Source organism: Schistocerca gregaria, chromosome 2 (assembly GCF_023897955.1).
Source record: "Schistocerca gregaria isolate iqSchGreg1 chromosome 2, iqSchGreg1.2, whole genome shotgun sequence".
Lineage (NCBI taxonomy): Eukaryota > Metazoa > Arthropoda > Insecta > Orthoptera > Acrididae > Schistocerca > Schistocerca gregaria.
Genome location: NC_064921.1, coordinates 415,328,758 through 415,344,375, shown reverse-complemented (window position 1 = coordinate 415,344,375; position 15,618 = coordinate 415,328,758). Strand labels below are relative to the sequence as shown.

The window sequence follows — 15,618 nt, the reverse complement described above, 5'->3', positions numbered from 1 at the left end:
GCTCTAGTTGAAGCACTTGTGAGATGTCCTCTGCCCGAAGGGAAAACGGGCGAACAAATATATCCAAGGCCCGTTGAAGCTCACTTATCTCCAAAAATCTGTTTTCAAACACTGTTCTTCTAATTCGCAAATGATTTGAACATAATCTGAAAAATCTACATCTTCTTCAACGCTGTGTAGTGCAGGAGAGTGTCCACAATTCTCCCATAACTGTTTTTCCCACGAAATAAGGTTTTTTTCATGCTTGAATCGACTGCACTAAATCAACAACAGAGTGATTCTCGTCTTGGAGTGAAATGTTCAAAGTGTTTAAATGACCAGTAAGGTCACTCAAAAAAGCCAAGTTTCCCACCCACTTGGTATCTCAAAGCAGTTCTTCTGGACGTCCTTTCATTTCCAAAAAGGTATTTATTTCGCTCCTCAAGGAGAAACACCGATGAAGCACCTTTCCTCTGCTCAGCCATCTTACTTCGGCGTGGCAGGGGATGTCCGGATATTCCGCTTCGATATCAGCCAGAAATTCTTTAAATTGGCGATGTGTGAGTACATGCAATCGCAGATAATTAACCGATTGAAGAACTGTGCCCATAAAATTTTTTGTGCTGACAATCTTCGCACAAAGTGCCTGGTGGTGTATCAGACAACGGACTGCCGAAAATTAGGAACAGCCAACTTTAGCCATTTTTGACGGGACGAAACTCGGAAATCCAGTGCGTATCCCTCGTAGCGCAAGGGCTCCATCCGTTGTTACAATGGTCAGGCGTTCCCATTTTAAACCCACTAACACGTTTTCTACGGCTAGAAAAATATTCAAACCCGTGGTTGTGTCTTTTAATGGTATAAGGTCGAGAAATTCTTCTGTGACGTGCAGATTGTCGTCGACACCTCGAATGAATATGACGAGCTGAGATGTGTCCGCAACGTCCGCGGACTCGTCAAGAGCGATAGAAAATGAAATGAAGTTTCCATTAATTGCTGCTTCATATCTGAGGCGATATCTTCAACTCGGCGAGCAATAGTTTGAGGCAAAAGAGCTATTTTTTCAATTTTTTCCGTAAGGTCTGCTGGACAAATGCACGCCGCCGAGTCGACCAGGCAATCCTTGATGAGATTCCCAGCCGCAAAGGGTTTCTCTGCTTTCACAATTCTCAGCGAGCATTTGTAGCTTACGGGCAGACTTTGCCCACCTGTTTCGTGCTCCTACCACGGCAAAAAGAACACACAATTAATTTTGTACAATCCTGTTTTTTAAAACACTTTTATGATTTTAACAATTGTTTCATTCATTGAAACTCAAATAAAAACTAATAAGAAAAAGATTGGTTTTAGGTGCATTTTCCTCCAGTTCATCTGAAAAGCGGCGTCAGACGCTGACATGGACAGCGAAATTTCGTCGCAAAATAAATTTTTATCTGTTGGAATATTTGCGTTTTAATTAATTGAAAACATAGATCAAACTACAACATATTTTTTCCCTTCCATAAAAACACAAATATACAAAAACAAAGAATGACTCTTAATGACACTTTGCTGCCCGAGAAAGCGTTTGTGAAGGGTTTTCAGAAATTGGCCAAAAATAACTTCTTATATCTGTGCGACGCGATTTAATTACCGAAAAGAAATGTTCCTTGTTGCTGACAATCTGATATTGGATAACTGGCACATTGCTAAGTGACATATCAGATTGTAAAATATAGTTTTATTTGTCATCTTTATAAATAATAAAGAGTCATACAATGGGAAACACTTAGTTCACAGTGATGCTGCCTGAAATTTTATTTCCGTTCATCAAGCTTTCACTGGCGTTGCTCTTGCGACAAATTTTCGAACTGATATTTGTGACAGGTATTAAAGTGCCGTTCAATCGAGTACTTTTTTAAATCCATGACGTTCCGATGACATACTAAACGTTTGGCATGATTTTCGACAGCAGTACGAAAGAAATTAATTTTCCACTTGGGTTTAAATAGTGCCGACGCGCCACACCTCCTTTTTTTGTGTGCTGCTGTTAGCCATCCATCTCGGTCCACTGCAGCCTTACAGCTGTTGACTAACGGCTTTGTGTCGTATCAATGCTTTTGACCGCTGCTGGCGCGGCGGTCTGCCGTCCGTACGAAGCGCGCGTACAGCGGCATGGCGAGGCGCGGCGGGCGGTCCGCACGGTGAGCTAAGCGACACGGCTCGGTCACTGCGACAACACCCGAATTCGCCCGGGGCGCTGGCCGCGGGCGATCGCGGGCGCTAGCGCCGCAGGGGCGCAGTTTGGACGAGCCTGTACTAGACAGTATGTAACATCATCACGGAATCGCCGGCCTTGATGAAACGACTTTCTAGGGAGTGGAATGTTTCACAGGGCGCAAAGATGGCAACACTTCGGGTGAAATTACGACCCACAAATGTGGTTGTAATCGATATTATTTTGGGATGCTGTGACATTTTAAATCCAAGATCGTATCACAAGGGACTAAGTGCCGATTATATAAAACCCTGATACGCCGAGTACTTACGTGTGGTTCAGAAACATCGACGATTACATAGCAGGGTGAAAGTAGACTAAGATCACACGAAAGTAGTATATTAACTTGAATCTTGGGACCTGTGTATGAGAATGGGTGTAAGAGGAAGCGAATGAATGATGAGCTTTATGACTGCTATAAGGAGGATGAAGTGTTGAAAGTCATGAAGTTGTGTACATTGAGATGGGTTCGACATGTAATAGGACTTGATGAGACGGATCCTGCAAGAAAAAGGTGCTGCAGTGAAGCTGGAGAAAGAAGAACAAGAGGACGACCGAGCTTGAGATGGAGTGATGAGGTTGGAGAAGATGCTGCCCGAGTTGGTTGCCGTAACTGGTGAGCTACAGAGAAGTCTATAACTTTGACGCTCTGTAGCGTCGTTGGATGGCGTTTCTGAACAGGGGATCATTTTCAAAATATTGTGTACTCAGTCCCCTCTACAGGTACTACTAGTCTTGTGTACTCAGTCCCCTCTACAGGTCCTACAAGTCCTGTGTACTCAGTCCCCTCTACAGGTCCTACAAGTCCTGTGTACTCAGTCCCCTCTACAGGTCCTACAAGTCCTGTGTACTCAGTCCCCTCTACAGGTCCTACAAGTCTTGTGTACTCAGTCCCCTCTACAGGTCCTACAAGTCCTGTGTACTCAGTCCCCTCTACAGGTCCTACAAGTCCTGTGTACTCAGTCCCCTCTACAGGTCCTACAAGTCCTGTGTACTCAGTCCCCTCTACAGGTCCTACAAGTCCTGTGTACTCAGTCCCCTCTCCAGGTCCTACAAGTCCTGTGTACTCAGTCCCCTCTACAGGTCCTACAAGTCCTGTGTACTCAGTCCCCTCTACAGGTCCTACAAGTCCTGTGTACTCAGTCCCCTCTACAGGTCCTACAAGTCCTGTGTACTCAGTCCCCTCTCCAGGTCCTACAAGTCCTGTGTACTCAGTCCCCTCTCCAGGTCCTACAAGTCCTGTGTACTCAGTCCCCTCTCCAGGTCCTACAAGTCCTGTGTACTCAGTCCCCTCTACAGGTCCTACAAGTCCTGTGTACTCAGTCCCCTCTCCAGGTCCTACAAGTCCTGTGTACTCAGTCCCCTCTCCAGGTCCTACAAGTCCTGTGTACTCAGTCCCCTCTCCAGGTCCTACAAGTCCTGTGTACTCAGTCCCCTCTACAGGTCCTACAAGTCCTGTGTACTCAGTCCCCTCTACAGGTCCTACAAGTCCTGTGTACTCAGTCCCCTCTCCAGGTCCTACAAGTCCTGTGTACTCAGTCCCCTCTACAGGTCCTACAAGTCCTGTGTACTCAGTCCCCTCTACAGGTCCTACAAGTCCTGTGTACTCAGTCCCCTCTACAGGTCCTACAAGTCCTGTGTACTCAGTCCCCTCTCCAGGTCCTACAAGTCTTGTGTACTCAGTCCCCTCTATAGGTCCTACAAGTCTTGTGTATGCAGTCCTCTCTACAGGTCCTACAAGTCTGTAACGGGAGTTTCTGAACACACCAGAGCATTCTCTGCCAGTTGCTTTAATTAATAGCAACTTTTTTCCCCCTCTATGTAACACACTCTTGACGGTCTTGCTTGACATAAAATATGAACATTGTGTTTCATAACTCACGAAGTTATTCGTTATCAGGCGGTAGCAGAAGACGTGACTGCCATTGGCACTTGGACCAGTTGATTTCGAGGGCGGTCAGCAGTTTGATTCGGTGTAACAGATTTAACGCACTCTGTGAACGAACTGTTGGATTAGGACCCACGTCACTTGTCGGAGACAAGCTCTGCCTGATAAGTGATGTTAGTCCGTTTCTCAGATTTTTTGATCACGACGCTTGGCAGCCGACCGGCCAGGGTGTGCACGTGCGTCGCCGCCGGATCGGTGGCGGCTGCGCGCGCCGCCCCCGGCAGCGCAGCGCCGGCGTCGCGGCTGCCGCAGTGGCGTCGGTCAGTGCGGCAGTGGCCGGCACGGCGGAAGCGCGCCCGCATCGATTCGCCGTGGAGGCGGCGGCAGCGGCAGCGAGGTGCGCCGCGTCAGTAGGGCGGAGCCATGCCGACGGGCAGCGCGACGGCGTGGTTCCTGCTGGCGACGCTGGCGCTGACGGCGGCGGCCACGGCGCTGCTGTGCGCCGCCATGATGACCGACCGCTGGGAGCAGCTGTCGTGGAGCCGCGCGCGCCTCAACCAGTCGCTGGCGCCGGTCGCGGCCGAGTGGCTGCTGGGCGGGCGCGCCGCGCGGCTCGTGCTCGGCGTGACGCGCCGCCTCGCGCCCGGCTCCGCCTCCGCCTTCAGCCGCCAGGAGGACGCCGTCTTCCTCGTGCCCACGCACGGCGGCATCTGGACGCTTTGCACCTCGCTGACCGGTCAGTGCCTCTGCCCCCGCCCCCGCCCCTGCCCCTGCCTTGTCTCACCCCGCACGGCGTCCGGCGCCACACTGTCTGCCACTAGACTGACCGAGATGCGGGGAGACCTGCGCAGGAACTAGCAGTTGACTCTCTGCATAACGGATACAAAGTACTCCGCATAATCAGGCGGAAACAGCCATAATCGATTATAAGATTCACGAACAATCAATGTAGTCACAAATACACTGACGGAAATTGGATGTGTCACGCCATGAAGGGCCAGTCCAATGTTTTTACGAAATTTGCGGAGAAATTCATCGCATAATGGGTATCAAACCGAGTTCTATTCCACCCTGAGCTGATATCTACACTGAAGAGCTAAAGAAACTGGTACACCTGCCTAACCGAGCGAGGTGGCGCAGTGGTTAACACACTGGACTCGCATTCTGGAGGACGACTCTTCTATCCCGCGTCCGGCCATCCTGATTTGGGTTTTCCGTGATTTCCCTAAATCGCTCCAGGCAAATGCCGGGATGGCTCCTCTGAAAGGGCACGACCGACTTCCTTCCCCGTCCTTCCCTAATCCGATGAGACCGATGTCCTCGATGCTTGGTCTCTTCCTCCAAACGACCCAACAACACTTGCATAATATCGTGTAGGGCCCACGCGAGCACGTAGAAGTGCCGCAGCACGACGTGGCATGGATTCGACTAATGTCTCAAGTAGTGCTGGAGGGAACTGACCATGAATCCTGTAGGGCTGTCCATAAATCCCTAAGAGCTCAAGGGGGTAGAGATCTCTTCTGAATAGCACGTTGCAAGACATCCCAGATATGCTCAATAATGTTCATGTCTGCGGTGTTTGGTGGGCAGCGGAAGTGTTTAAACTAGGAATAGTGTTCCTGCAGCCACTCTGTAGCAATTCCGGACCTGTGGGGTGTAGCATTGTCCTGCTGGAATTGCCCAAGTCCGTTGGAATGTATAATGGACATGAATGGATGCAGCTGATCAGACAGGATTCCTACGTACTTGTCACCTATCAGAGTCGTATCTAGACGTATAAGGGGTTCTATACCACTCCAACTACACGCGCCCCACACCATTACAGTCCCCACTAGCTTCAGCAGTTCCCTACTGACATGCAGGGTCCCTGGATGCATGAAGCTGTCTCCATACCCGTATCCGCTCGATACAATTTGAAATGAGACTCGTCCGACCAGGAACATGTTACCTGTCATCAACAGTTCAATGTCGGTGGTGATGGGCACGAGTGAGGCGTAAAGATTTGTCTCGTGCAGTCATCAAGAACACCCGATTGGGCCTTCGGCTCCGAAAGCCCATATCGATGATGTTTCTTTCAATGGTTCGCACGTAGACACTTGTTGACGGCCCCGCATTGAAATCTGCAGAAATTTGTGGAAGCGTTGCATTTCTCCCACGTGGAACGATTCTCTTCAGTCGTCGTTGGCCCAGTCCTTGGAGGATCTTTTTCCGGCCGCAGCGGTGTCTGAGATTTGGCGTATTACCGGCTTCCTGATATTCACAATACACTCGTGAAATGGTCGTACCGGAAAATCCCCACTTCATTGCTATCTCGGAAATGTTGTGTCCCATCGCTCGTCCGCCGACTGTAACACCACGTTCACAATCACTTAAATCTTGATAACCCACCATTGGAGCAGCACTAACCGATCTAACAACTGCGCTACGCACTTGCTGTCTTATACAGAGTATAAATTTTAAGTTGACAAACCAGAAGAACTCGAAAAATAAGCTTCACACGAAAAAAGGAGTAGAATCCAAAGTTGATTATTTTCGAGGGGGGACATCTGCTGGTGACGAAATCAGCCCTCCACCCCTGCTCCCTGGGGGTGGGGAGGGAGGTAACTTTAAAATTTCAAATGGTAACCCTCATTTTTTATTGCAGAATCAGATTCTACACTAGTGGCCATTAAAATGGCTACACCTCGAAGATGACGTGCTACAGACGCGAAAATTAACCGACAAGAAGAAGGTGCTGTGATATGCAAATGATGAGTTTTTCACAGCATTCACACAAGGATGGTACCGGTTGCGACACCTACAACTTGCTGACATGAGGAAAGTTTCTAACCGATTTCTCATACACAAACAGCAGTTGACCGGCGTTGCCTGGTGAAACGTAGTTGTGGTCCCTCGTGTAAGGAGGAGAAATGCGTACCATCACGTTTCCGACTTTGATAGAGGTCGGATTGTAGACTATCGCGATTGCGGTTTATCGTATCGCGACGTTGCTGCTCGCGTTGGTCGAGATCCAATGACTGTTAGCAGAATTGGGAATCGGTAGGTTAAGGCGGGTAATACGGAACGCCGTGCTGAACCCCTACGGCCTCGTATCACTAGCAGTCGAGATGATAGTCATCTTATCCGCATGGCTGTAACGAATCGTGCAGCCACGTTTGGATCCCTGAGTAAACAGATGGGGACAGTAACCATCTGCACGAACAGTTTGCTGCAGCATGGACTATCAGCTCGGAGACCATGGCTGCGGTTACCCTTGACGCAGCTTCAGACAGGAGCGCTTGCGATGGTGTACTCAACGACGAACCTGGGTGTACGAATGGCAAAACGTCATTTTTTCGGATGAATCCAGGTTCTGTTTACAGCGTCATGATGGTCGCATCCGTGTTTGGCGACATCGCGGTGAACGCACATTGGAAGTGTGTATTCGTCATCGTCATACTGGCGTATCACCGGCGTGATGGTATGGGGTGCCACTGGTTACACGTCTCAGTCACCTTTTGTTCGCATTGACGGCACTTTGAACAGTGGACGGTTACATTTCAGATGTGTTACGACCCGTAGCTCTACCCTTCATTCGATCCCTGCGAAACCCTACATTTCAGCAGGATAATGCACGACCACATGTTGCAGGTCCTGTACGGGCCTTTCTGTATACAGAAAATGTTCGACTGCTGCCCTGACCAGCACATTCTCCACATCTCTCACCTACTGAAAACGTCTGATCAATGCTGGCCGAGCAACTGGCTCGTCACAATACGCCATTCAATACTTTTGATGACCTGTGGTATCGTGTCGAAGCTGCATTGGCAGATGTACACGCCATCCAAGCTCTGTTTGACTCAATGCCCAGGCGTATCAAGGCCACTATTATGGCCAGAGGTGGTTTTTCTGGGTACTGATTTCTCAGGATCTATGCACCCAAATTGCGTGGGAATGTAATCACATGTCAGTTCTAGTATAATATATTTGTCCAATAAGTACCCGTTTATCATCCGCGTTTCTTCTTGGTGTAGCAATTTTAATGGCCAGTAGTGTACATAAAAAAAACTACGTTCATTTTGTCTTAAACATTTGTTTTGATTCGTGTTTGTTTGCGCTGTAATTCAAGAAAATCCATGTTCTCATTAAGCTCCCTAGTCAATTCGTTTTTTAGTTAATGAGATCACTCGTTAGTTAGTAGGATGTTTGGTTAGTTAGTTAGCTAGTCATATGATTTGTCCGATAATTAAAAGTTGTGTGATCACGAAACAAACAAAACGTATCCGAATTTGTGGAAAAATTAATATTTGGGTCAACATTTGTAAAACTCTAATTCCTCTCTCTCAAACCCCACCCTATGGGGAGAGAGGGAGAGTTTAAGTTGTAGAGAATCAAAATTTACGAAGTAAATAAGTTTTTTTATATATCTGTAACCATTTTCCACGCAAAAATGAGAACATTGCCCAAGGGACTGGGGTGGCGGGCTAATTCTAGCACCAGCAGACGTCCCCCTCGAAAATAATCAACTTGGATTCTACACCTTTTCTCGTGTGTAGCTTATTTTTCGAATTACTCTGGTTTGTCAATTTAGAATTTACACCATTTATAGGGGTTGCTGACCGCAGCGCCCTATTCTGCCTGTTTACGTATCTCAGTATTTAAGTATGCAGGCCTATACCAGTTTCTTTGGCGCTTCAGTGTATCATCAACATCGGTATGAGATGTGACCTCAATGGGCAGGAATGCTCTGTTATATTCGTTGTGGCAACAGCCTCTAAATGATTTCTTGCCGTTCCAGAACCAAATGCTGTGTCGCTTCATGCAGATTGCCGACTGGAGCCTGGTTCGAAATATAACGCCTTCCTATCACATTCCAGCCGTATCCTTCCTTAGTTCCTATCCAGTGCAGTTTATCCAGTCAATGCCGAGTAGTGACTAATATGGCACTTCTCCTATTTTGCGGAGGACGAAATACACTCGTACACAGGCTATTATTACTACGGAAGCGCCACTGTCAAAGGCATTTTAAAAAATGGTTCAAATGGCTCTGAGCACTATGGGATTTAGCATCTGAGGTCATCAGTCCCCTAGAACTTAGAACTACTTAAACCTAACTAACCTAAGGACATCACACACATCCATGCCCGAGGCAGGATTCGAACCTGCGACCGTAGCGGTCTCGCGGTTCCAGGCTGAAGCGCCTAGAACAGCTCGGCCACAACGGCCGGCCAAAGGTATTTTAAAGTCACTGCCACCTCCCCTCCTGGAAGGTATCGACGCACCCCTTCAGACTGCGTTGGAGCATTCGCTTTGTCAGATGTGACATCATGTGGCAAAGTATTCACATATCGTGTATCTGAGGCAGGAAACGGGAACCAGCTCAGTATTTACCTCTGTTGATGGGGAGAACAGCAGAAAAATCTCATGCAGACTGGCCAGCAATTCGGCCTTTGGTGTTACGCCACGAGGTGTTCGATCTGGGGCCGGCACACCTCCCTGAGTCTCGGAAGCCGGTGCTTCAACGTGTTTGGTATCCGGCAACGTCCCAGACGTGCTCTGTGGACGACAAACCAGTGTGCCGGAAAGGTCTTTCATCAATCCGTACATACCTCAAGACACATGTGATGTCAACTCCGATGTTCGCTTTGCATTACCCTGCTCTAATATGCCATTTGTTAGCCTGCTCACGAAGAGTAGGGCAACAGGGTTTACAATTCTTGCCACAGACTGACGAGCATTCAGTCTCCCTACAGCAGTTACTAAATGAGTTCCTTTTGTCGTATCCAATAACTCAACACACCATAATTCCATATGTCGGAAAGGTAATGGTCAATAGAAATATTGCTTTCTGTGAGCTTTAACCGCGCCTGCTGCAGACATAATGGGTGTCGATCTCACTGCTACAAACAGAAGGGAGACTCACCTCTGATTGCCAACCGATGTGCGAGTCCACACACACCATGTCTACATCACGGAAGTCTCTGTTGTTACTTCTGAAGTTTTCCCGGCGTATTTCTTCTTCCAGTAATCTACGGGGAGGAGATGGTTCAGGATATCCTCAGACTGGATAAATTACATGAGAAAAGAGCCAGGTTGTTGTGCTCACTTAATTTCTTATTGAAATGTAGAGACAATAATTTGATTCCAAAGTTTGCTAGAGCTGTTCGCTTTATTAATTAATATTGTTGCTGCAAATAAGATTAAGCGCAGGGCGAGTTTGGCCTTGGTTAGAGAACTAATCCGTTTAACACGTCGAGAGTTAGGGATGATTTCCAAGATTTGTTTTATTTACATCTGTAGATTGCGGCAAGATGCTCCGTCCTTAGTTGGGATTGGATTGATGGTGTAATTTGGGCCAAGGCGAACTGGGCCCACAGGGATAGTACAAATAGACAAAGTCCTACGTTTAATCGTCTCGCAACACGTAAACCACAAGAAGCCCCTTCTGGACGATCGGTTGTGAATTTCACGGAGAAATCGTCTGACGATGCGACGATGTCATGTGCTTGCGAAACGTTTAAACTTTGTTCCTACACCTTCTTCACCTCCTTTAATCGATTTCATCAGTTCTATCGAGGAGGCTATTAGACCTCTTTCCGCGGATTCTGTAGACGAAATTCGACGGTACTCATGTAGTACCTTGCTGAAATGTGCGCCGCAGCGGAGCAACATCTCTCCAGCAGAAAGAGCTGCTCTTCGCAACCTCCGTGAAGATATTGATACGGTCGTACTCTCTGTTGATAAAGGTAATGCTACGGCCCTTTTGACAAGGGAAGCCTACAGCGAGAAGATATACAGTCAACTGATTCTATGTACCGTAAAATCGATAAGGACCCAACGAGCCGTATATTCAGAAAAACTGCTACTCTTTTGAACGAACTTTACCGAAACAAGTTATCAAGAGGCTGAGATCACACAATGCTGTTCCACTAAGACTGTATGGGCTGCCCAAGAATCACAAGGATGGTGTCCCCCTACGATTGATAGTGAGTAATATTGGTGCTTCTACTTATTCGACTGCAAAACATCTGGCCTCTTTACTCAAGCGGTATGTGGGTAAGTGCTGCCACATATACTTAATTCTAAGGATTTTATCAATAGTTTGAAGATTGTTACGCTGAGCAGCTCGGATTTACTAGTTAGCTTCGATGTGGTCTCTCTTTTTGCCAAGGCGCCTCTGTTTGACTCGCTACATCTGATTGATAACTTGTTCAGGGTGATTTGACGGCTTTGTTTGAACACACTCTCACCTCAACTTCTTTTTTATTTAATAACGAATTTTCTGAACAAGCTGACAGTGTCGCCATGGGAAGTCCCTTGTCCCCTGTGGTGGCAATCTTTTTTGGAAGACTTTGAGGAGACAGCTCTTGAGTCTGCCGTCTTAAAGCCTACGGTTTTTTGGCGTTACGTAGATGATACTTCCGTTGCTTTCGTTGTATGGCCTCATGGCAGACAAGAACTGGAAAAATTCCTTTGTCATTTAAACACTTTACAAGAGAACATCAATTTTACTATGGAGACTGAGAAAGATGGGACTTTACCCTTTTTTATAAGAGTTAGTACGCAATAAGAATGATGGGTATTTGGGACATTTGGTGAACAGAAAACCTACACATACAGATCTATGTCTTCAGGCGTCCAACTGCCACCACCCCGCACAAACCGCCAGATTCTCAGTACTTTAATTCCTCGGGCGCATGTAATATCGCATGTCGATAGCCTTCACGAAGAATTAGTGCATCTGGAGAAGGTTTTTAAAGAGAATGCCTATACTTCGCGTCAAATACGGAAGGCCATGCACAATTATAATAACAAGAAGCAACGCTCTGAGGACACTGATGACTATAAATCAACTGCGTTCCTTCCATATGCCGGGAACGTATATTCCAAAATAGGCAGATTGCTTAGGAAGAATAATATCAATGTCATCTTCTGTCCACCAGCAAAGAGCAGGACCTTAGTCGGATCAGTAAAAGACGATTTACAATTGAGGACGGCGAGTGTTCATAAAATTCCCTGTGAGTGTGGCGCGGCATATACAGGTCAGACGACACGAACGATCGAGGAACGCTGTGTAGAACACGAAAGAAACGTCCGTCTGCGGCAACTCTTACAGTCAGCAGTAGCAGAACATTGAATTTCCATGGGACAATCAATAGAGTACAATAACACCAGAATTTTAGCACGAGTTTCCAGTTTCTGGGACTCTGTAATTAAAGAAGATAAATACGTCTTGCCGACAATTTAATGGATCGTGATAACGGCTTTCAGCTGGATAAAAGTTGGAATCCAATTATTAAAATTAAGCGGTCACAGCGGAATAGTCATGCTCAGTCGATACTCAGCGATTAGAGTGTTCTTACTTCATCACTAAGGGCAGCACACACTACTTGGCTGCCTCGCGCGCGTCACCTAGTAACGCATGCGCCGTAAACCACCAGTGCGATTCGCATGCGCGGAATTCGCTTTAAATGCCATGACCGTTTTAGGTCTCTTCAGTACTTCGTCTAATTACCTGAGGATGGCCGGACGTCTCTGGGCCGAAATATCGTGGCAAAGTGTCGATGGTATCCGGCTGCAATTACTGGAAGAAGTCTCTGTTGTCTGGAATCAACTCTAAATCTCAATACAGGTCCCAGAAATTTTTTTCCCGACGGTACCGTTCTGCAGTCACTGCACTGCTGTCATCCGGCTGCGCGATATGTGGGTACGATGCTCCCATCTCCTTCATGCTAAATGGTTCAAATGGCTCTGAGCACTACGGGACTTAACATCTGAGGTCATCAGTGCCCTAGAACTTAGAACTACTTAAACCTAACTAACCTAAGGACATCACACACATCCATGCCCGAGGCAGGATTCGAACATGCGACCGTAGCGGTCGCGCGGTTCCAGACTGAAGTGCCTAGAACCGCTCGGCGATAACGGCCGGCTCCTTCATGTTAATCCTTTCTAAAAGTGCCAAATTTATTTATGATGGAAAACTGCTTGCACGTCCTCCGATCATGCTGTGTTGCGTCTGTACCTGAAATGTTCTAGCGGCGTTAGATACAACCAATAGCAATCACATAACCACGCATTCTTCATACGTACGAACAGCTTTTTTCCGTGCTGAAAACAAGATCGCATAAAGATGAAATTTTCATGAACACGCTCCACTGGCATGAGAATACTATATAGCAGTCTGGTAGCCTTCGATCAGTGTATTAGTTTTGTAGCACTTTCCATTTCAGTCAGTGTATGTGGGGGCAGAGCGGTGGGTTGGAGAGGAGCATTTAATATGAAATCGCCACAAAAAACCTAATTGTAGCAAAGGGAGATGCCAAATTGAGATCTACTGGAAGAATCCTCAAGCAGTGTAGTCAGCCCACGAAGAATATAGATTAAAAAACCGTCCTTCGACCGACGCCTGAGTTTTCGAACATCCCAGGGAGGACTGACGTAAAAGAATAGAGACACTCTAAAGAACAGTAGCGCGTTTCGACATGGGTTCTTCTAGCAACTGTGGAAGGGTCATTGAGTTGTTCATCCAGTTTTAATAGCAGATGCTGCAAGAAAGGCCATGTTTGCCACCATGTGGTATACTTTTAAAATTGAGAGAGCGTTCAGCAATCAGCATTTTGCCTTCTCCTACATACATCTCGCAAAAAGGCAATGAACGTGTAATAAGCTGTATTCTAGGTCACGCGGTGGCTTATCAACAGTCATTGGTACCGCTCACCATTCGCGAGTGAAATATGAAAAGTGGGGAAGTGATACTGATACACGAATTACTCTTCGACATACACCTTAACGGATTTTTCAGTCTATGTATGCAAATGTAGAAGCCTCCCTACAATGCCAAACTGTTGGTAATGACATAGTTCTCATACGGGATGATCAGTTCGGCGGCAACCTAGATGCTTTTCGGAAGGAATAGGCCGCATACTGGAACAGAATTTCTTCTTCTCCAATCCTTTTCACGCCGTCGTCAAAACACCGGGTTTAACCTCAATCTTAATTTCTAGTCGTCGTCAGCAACACAACCAGAACAACGCATTCCGCACAAACACATCACCCTCAGACGTACAAGCACCTGAAGTGTGCTGAATGCAAGGAATTATGTTATTACTTTTCTGAATTATGGGGCCAGCTCTTCTTTTTATATATTAACACTTGTTTCCACAAGGATATTTTGTCTAGATTTAAGTTTATAAAGCATTTAGCGTATGGAAGACGCAGTTGTTTTTGCACCTACTGACCTGGCAGTGTACGAAATCCTAAAGGATTAGGGCAGAACGACGATGAAGAGGACGAGGACGAAAAACCAGATGCTGTTCCGTTCGACCCTCGCTGGGTAGAAGAGCGGATGACAGGCGGACATAATCCCTATTTACGAAGGATTGGAGGCTCGAAGATCCGAAAAAAATTCGGAACTTCACGCCAGTGAACGTAGCTGCTGTCGATGCTGCAGGAAGGAATTCGCTCAAGGTCACAGCAATGTAGGAGGCAATTTCGCCTAGCCAGAAGTAAGAATTAAACCATTTGCCTATTCATTTTGTGAACGGACTCTCCCGCCGACAGCAGCCACTTTCTCCTTCCCAGCATGCTGAAATAAAGCGAAAGATGTAATCAAATCAAATGTGAACTTTCGTCAGTTAATACGATACTTACGGTATTGCAATGCCTGTTATTCCGATCTACGATGCAATGTTCCTTCGGACACGCGACTTTCAAGTGCAATGTCTCCTATGTACGGGAATATAGTTAATGGATGCACGAGTACAGGTTATAGACATATGTTGAAGACATATGAAAGATTGAGTCTAGTTGTGAGTCGTGCTCGGATAGGCTAATGGTAAGGTGACCGCTCGCTATAAGCGGGAAATCTTGGTTTGAGTCCCGATCCGGCACAAATTTTCATTGTCGTCATTCCATTATACAGCTGATGCATCATGGAGAGGTTTACTATTGAAATTCTGGGAGAATACGTTAACGGAAGAGTCGGGAAACATATTACTTCCTCCCCATATTTCTCGCAAAATGATCACTACGAGAAAATCTGAGAAAGTTAGAGCTAATACGGAAGTTTACCGATAACCGTTCTTTCCGTCCGCCTCCGTAGCGCAGCAGTAGCGTTACCGCCTATTACGCAAGGGGGGCCGGGTTCGATTCCCGGCAGGGGACTGAATGTTGTGTGTCCATCATCATCATTTTCATCATCATTGACAATCAAGTTGCCGAAGTGGCGTCAACTAAAAAGACTTACAATACGGCGGCTGAACCTCGAAGGGGATATCCTGGCCAATAAATGCCATCATTCATTCCGAACGCCATTCACAAGTGAAACAGGGAAGGGGGAAGGAGTCTCTGATAGTGGTAGCAGAAGAACGCTCCACCACACACCGAAAGAAGATTTGAGGAATATAGATGTAGATGTAAATGTAAAATAGTTTCCCATTGTACTAGTGATCTCAGCATCGCTTTTTGTACTTTTTTTTATACATACTATCAGATTTTGACTTGTAGTGAAGTG

General features: G+C 46.8%; 1 protein-coding gene across 1 annotated transcript in view; it reads left to right on the top strand.

Moving 5' to 3' along the window:
* Positions 1–4,547: 4,547 nt before the first annotated feature.
* Positions 4,548–15,618, top strand: part of LOC126335805 (uncharacterized) — a 299,222-nt gene continuing 288,151 nt past the window's right edge. Inside the window, exon 1 of the mRNA XM_049999269.1 lies at positions 4,548–4,860. Within this exon, the coding sequence (XP_049855226.1) occupies positions 4,548–4,860 (313 nt within the window). The remainder of the gene's footprint in view (positions 4,861–15,618) is intronic.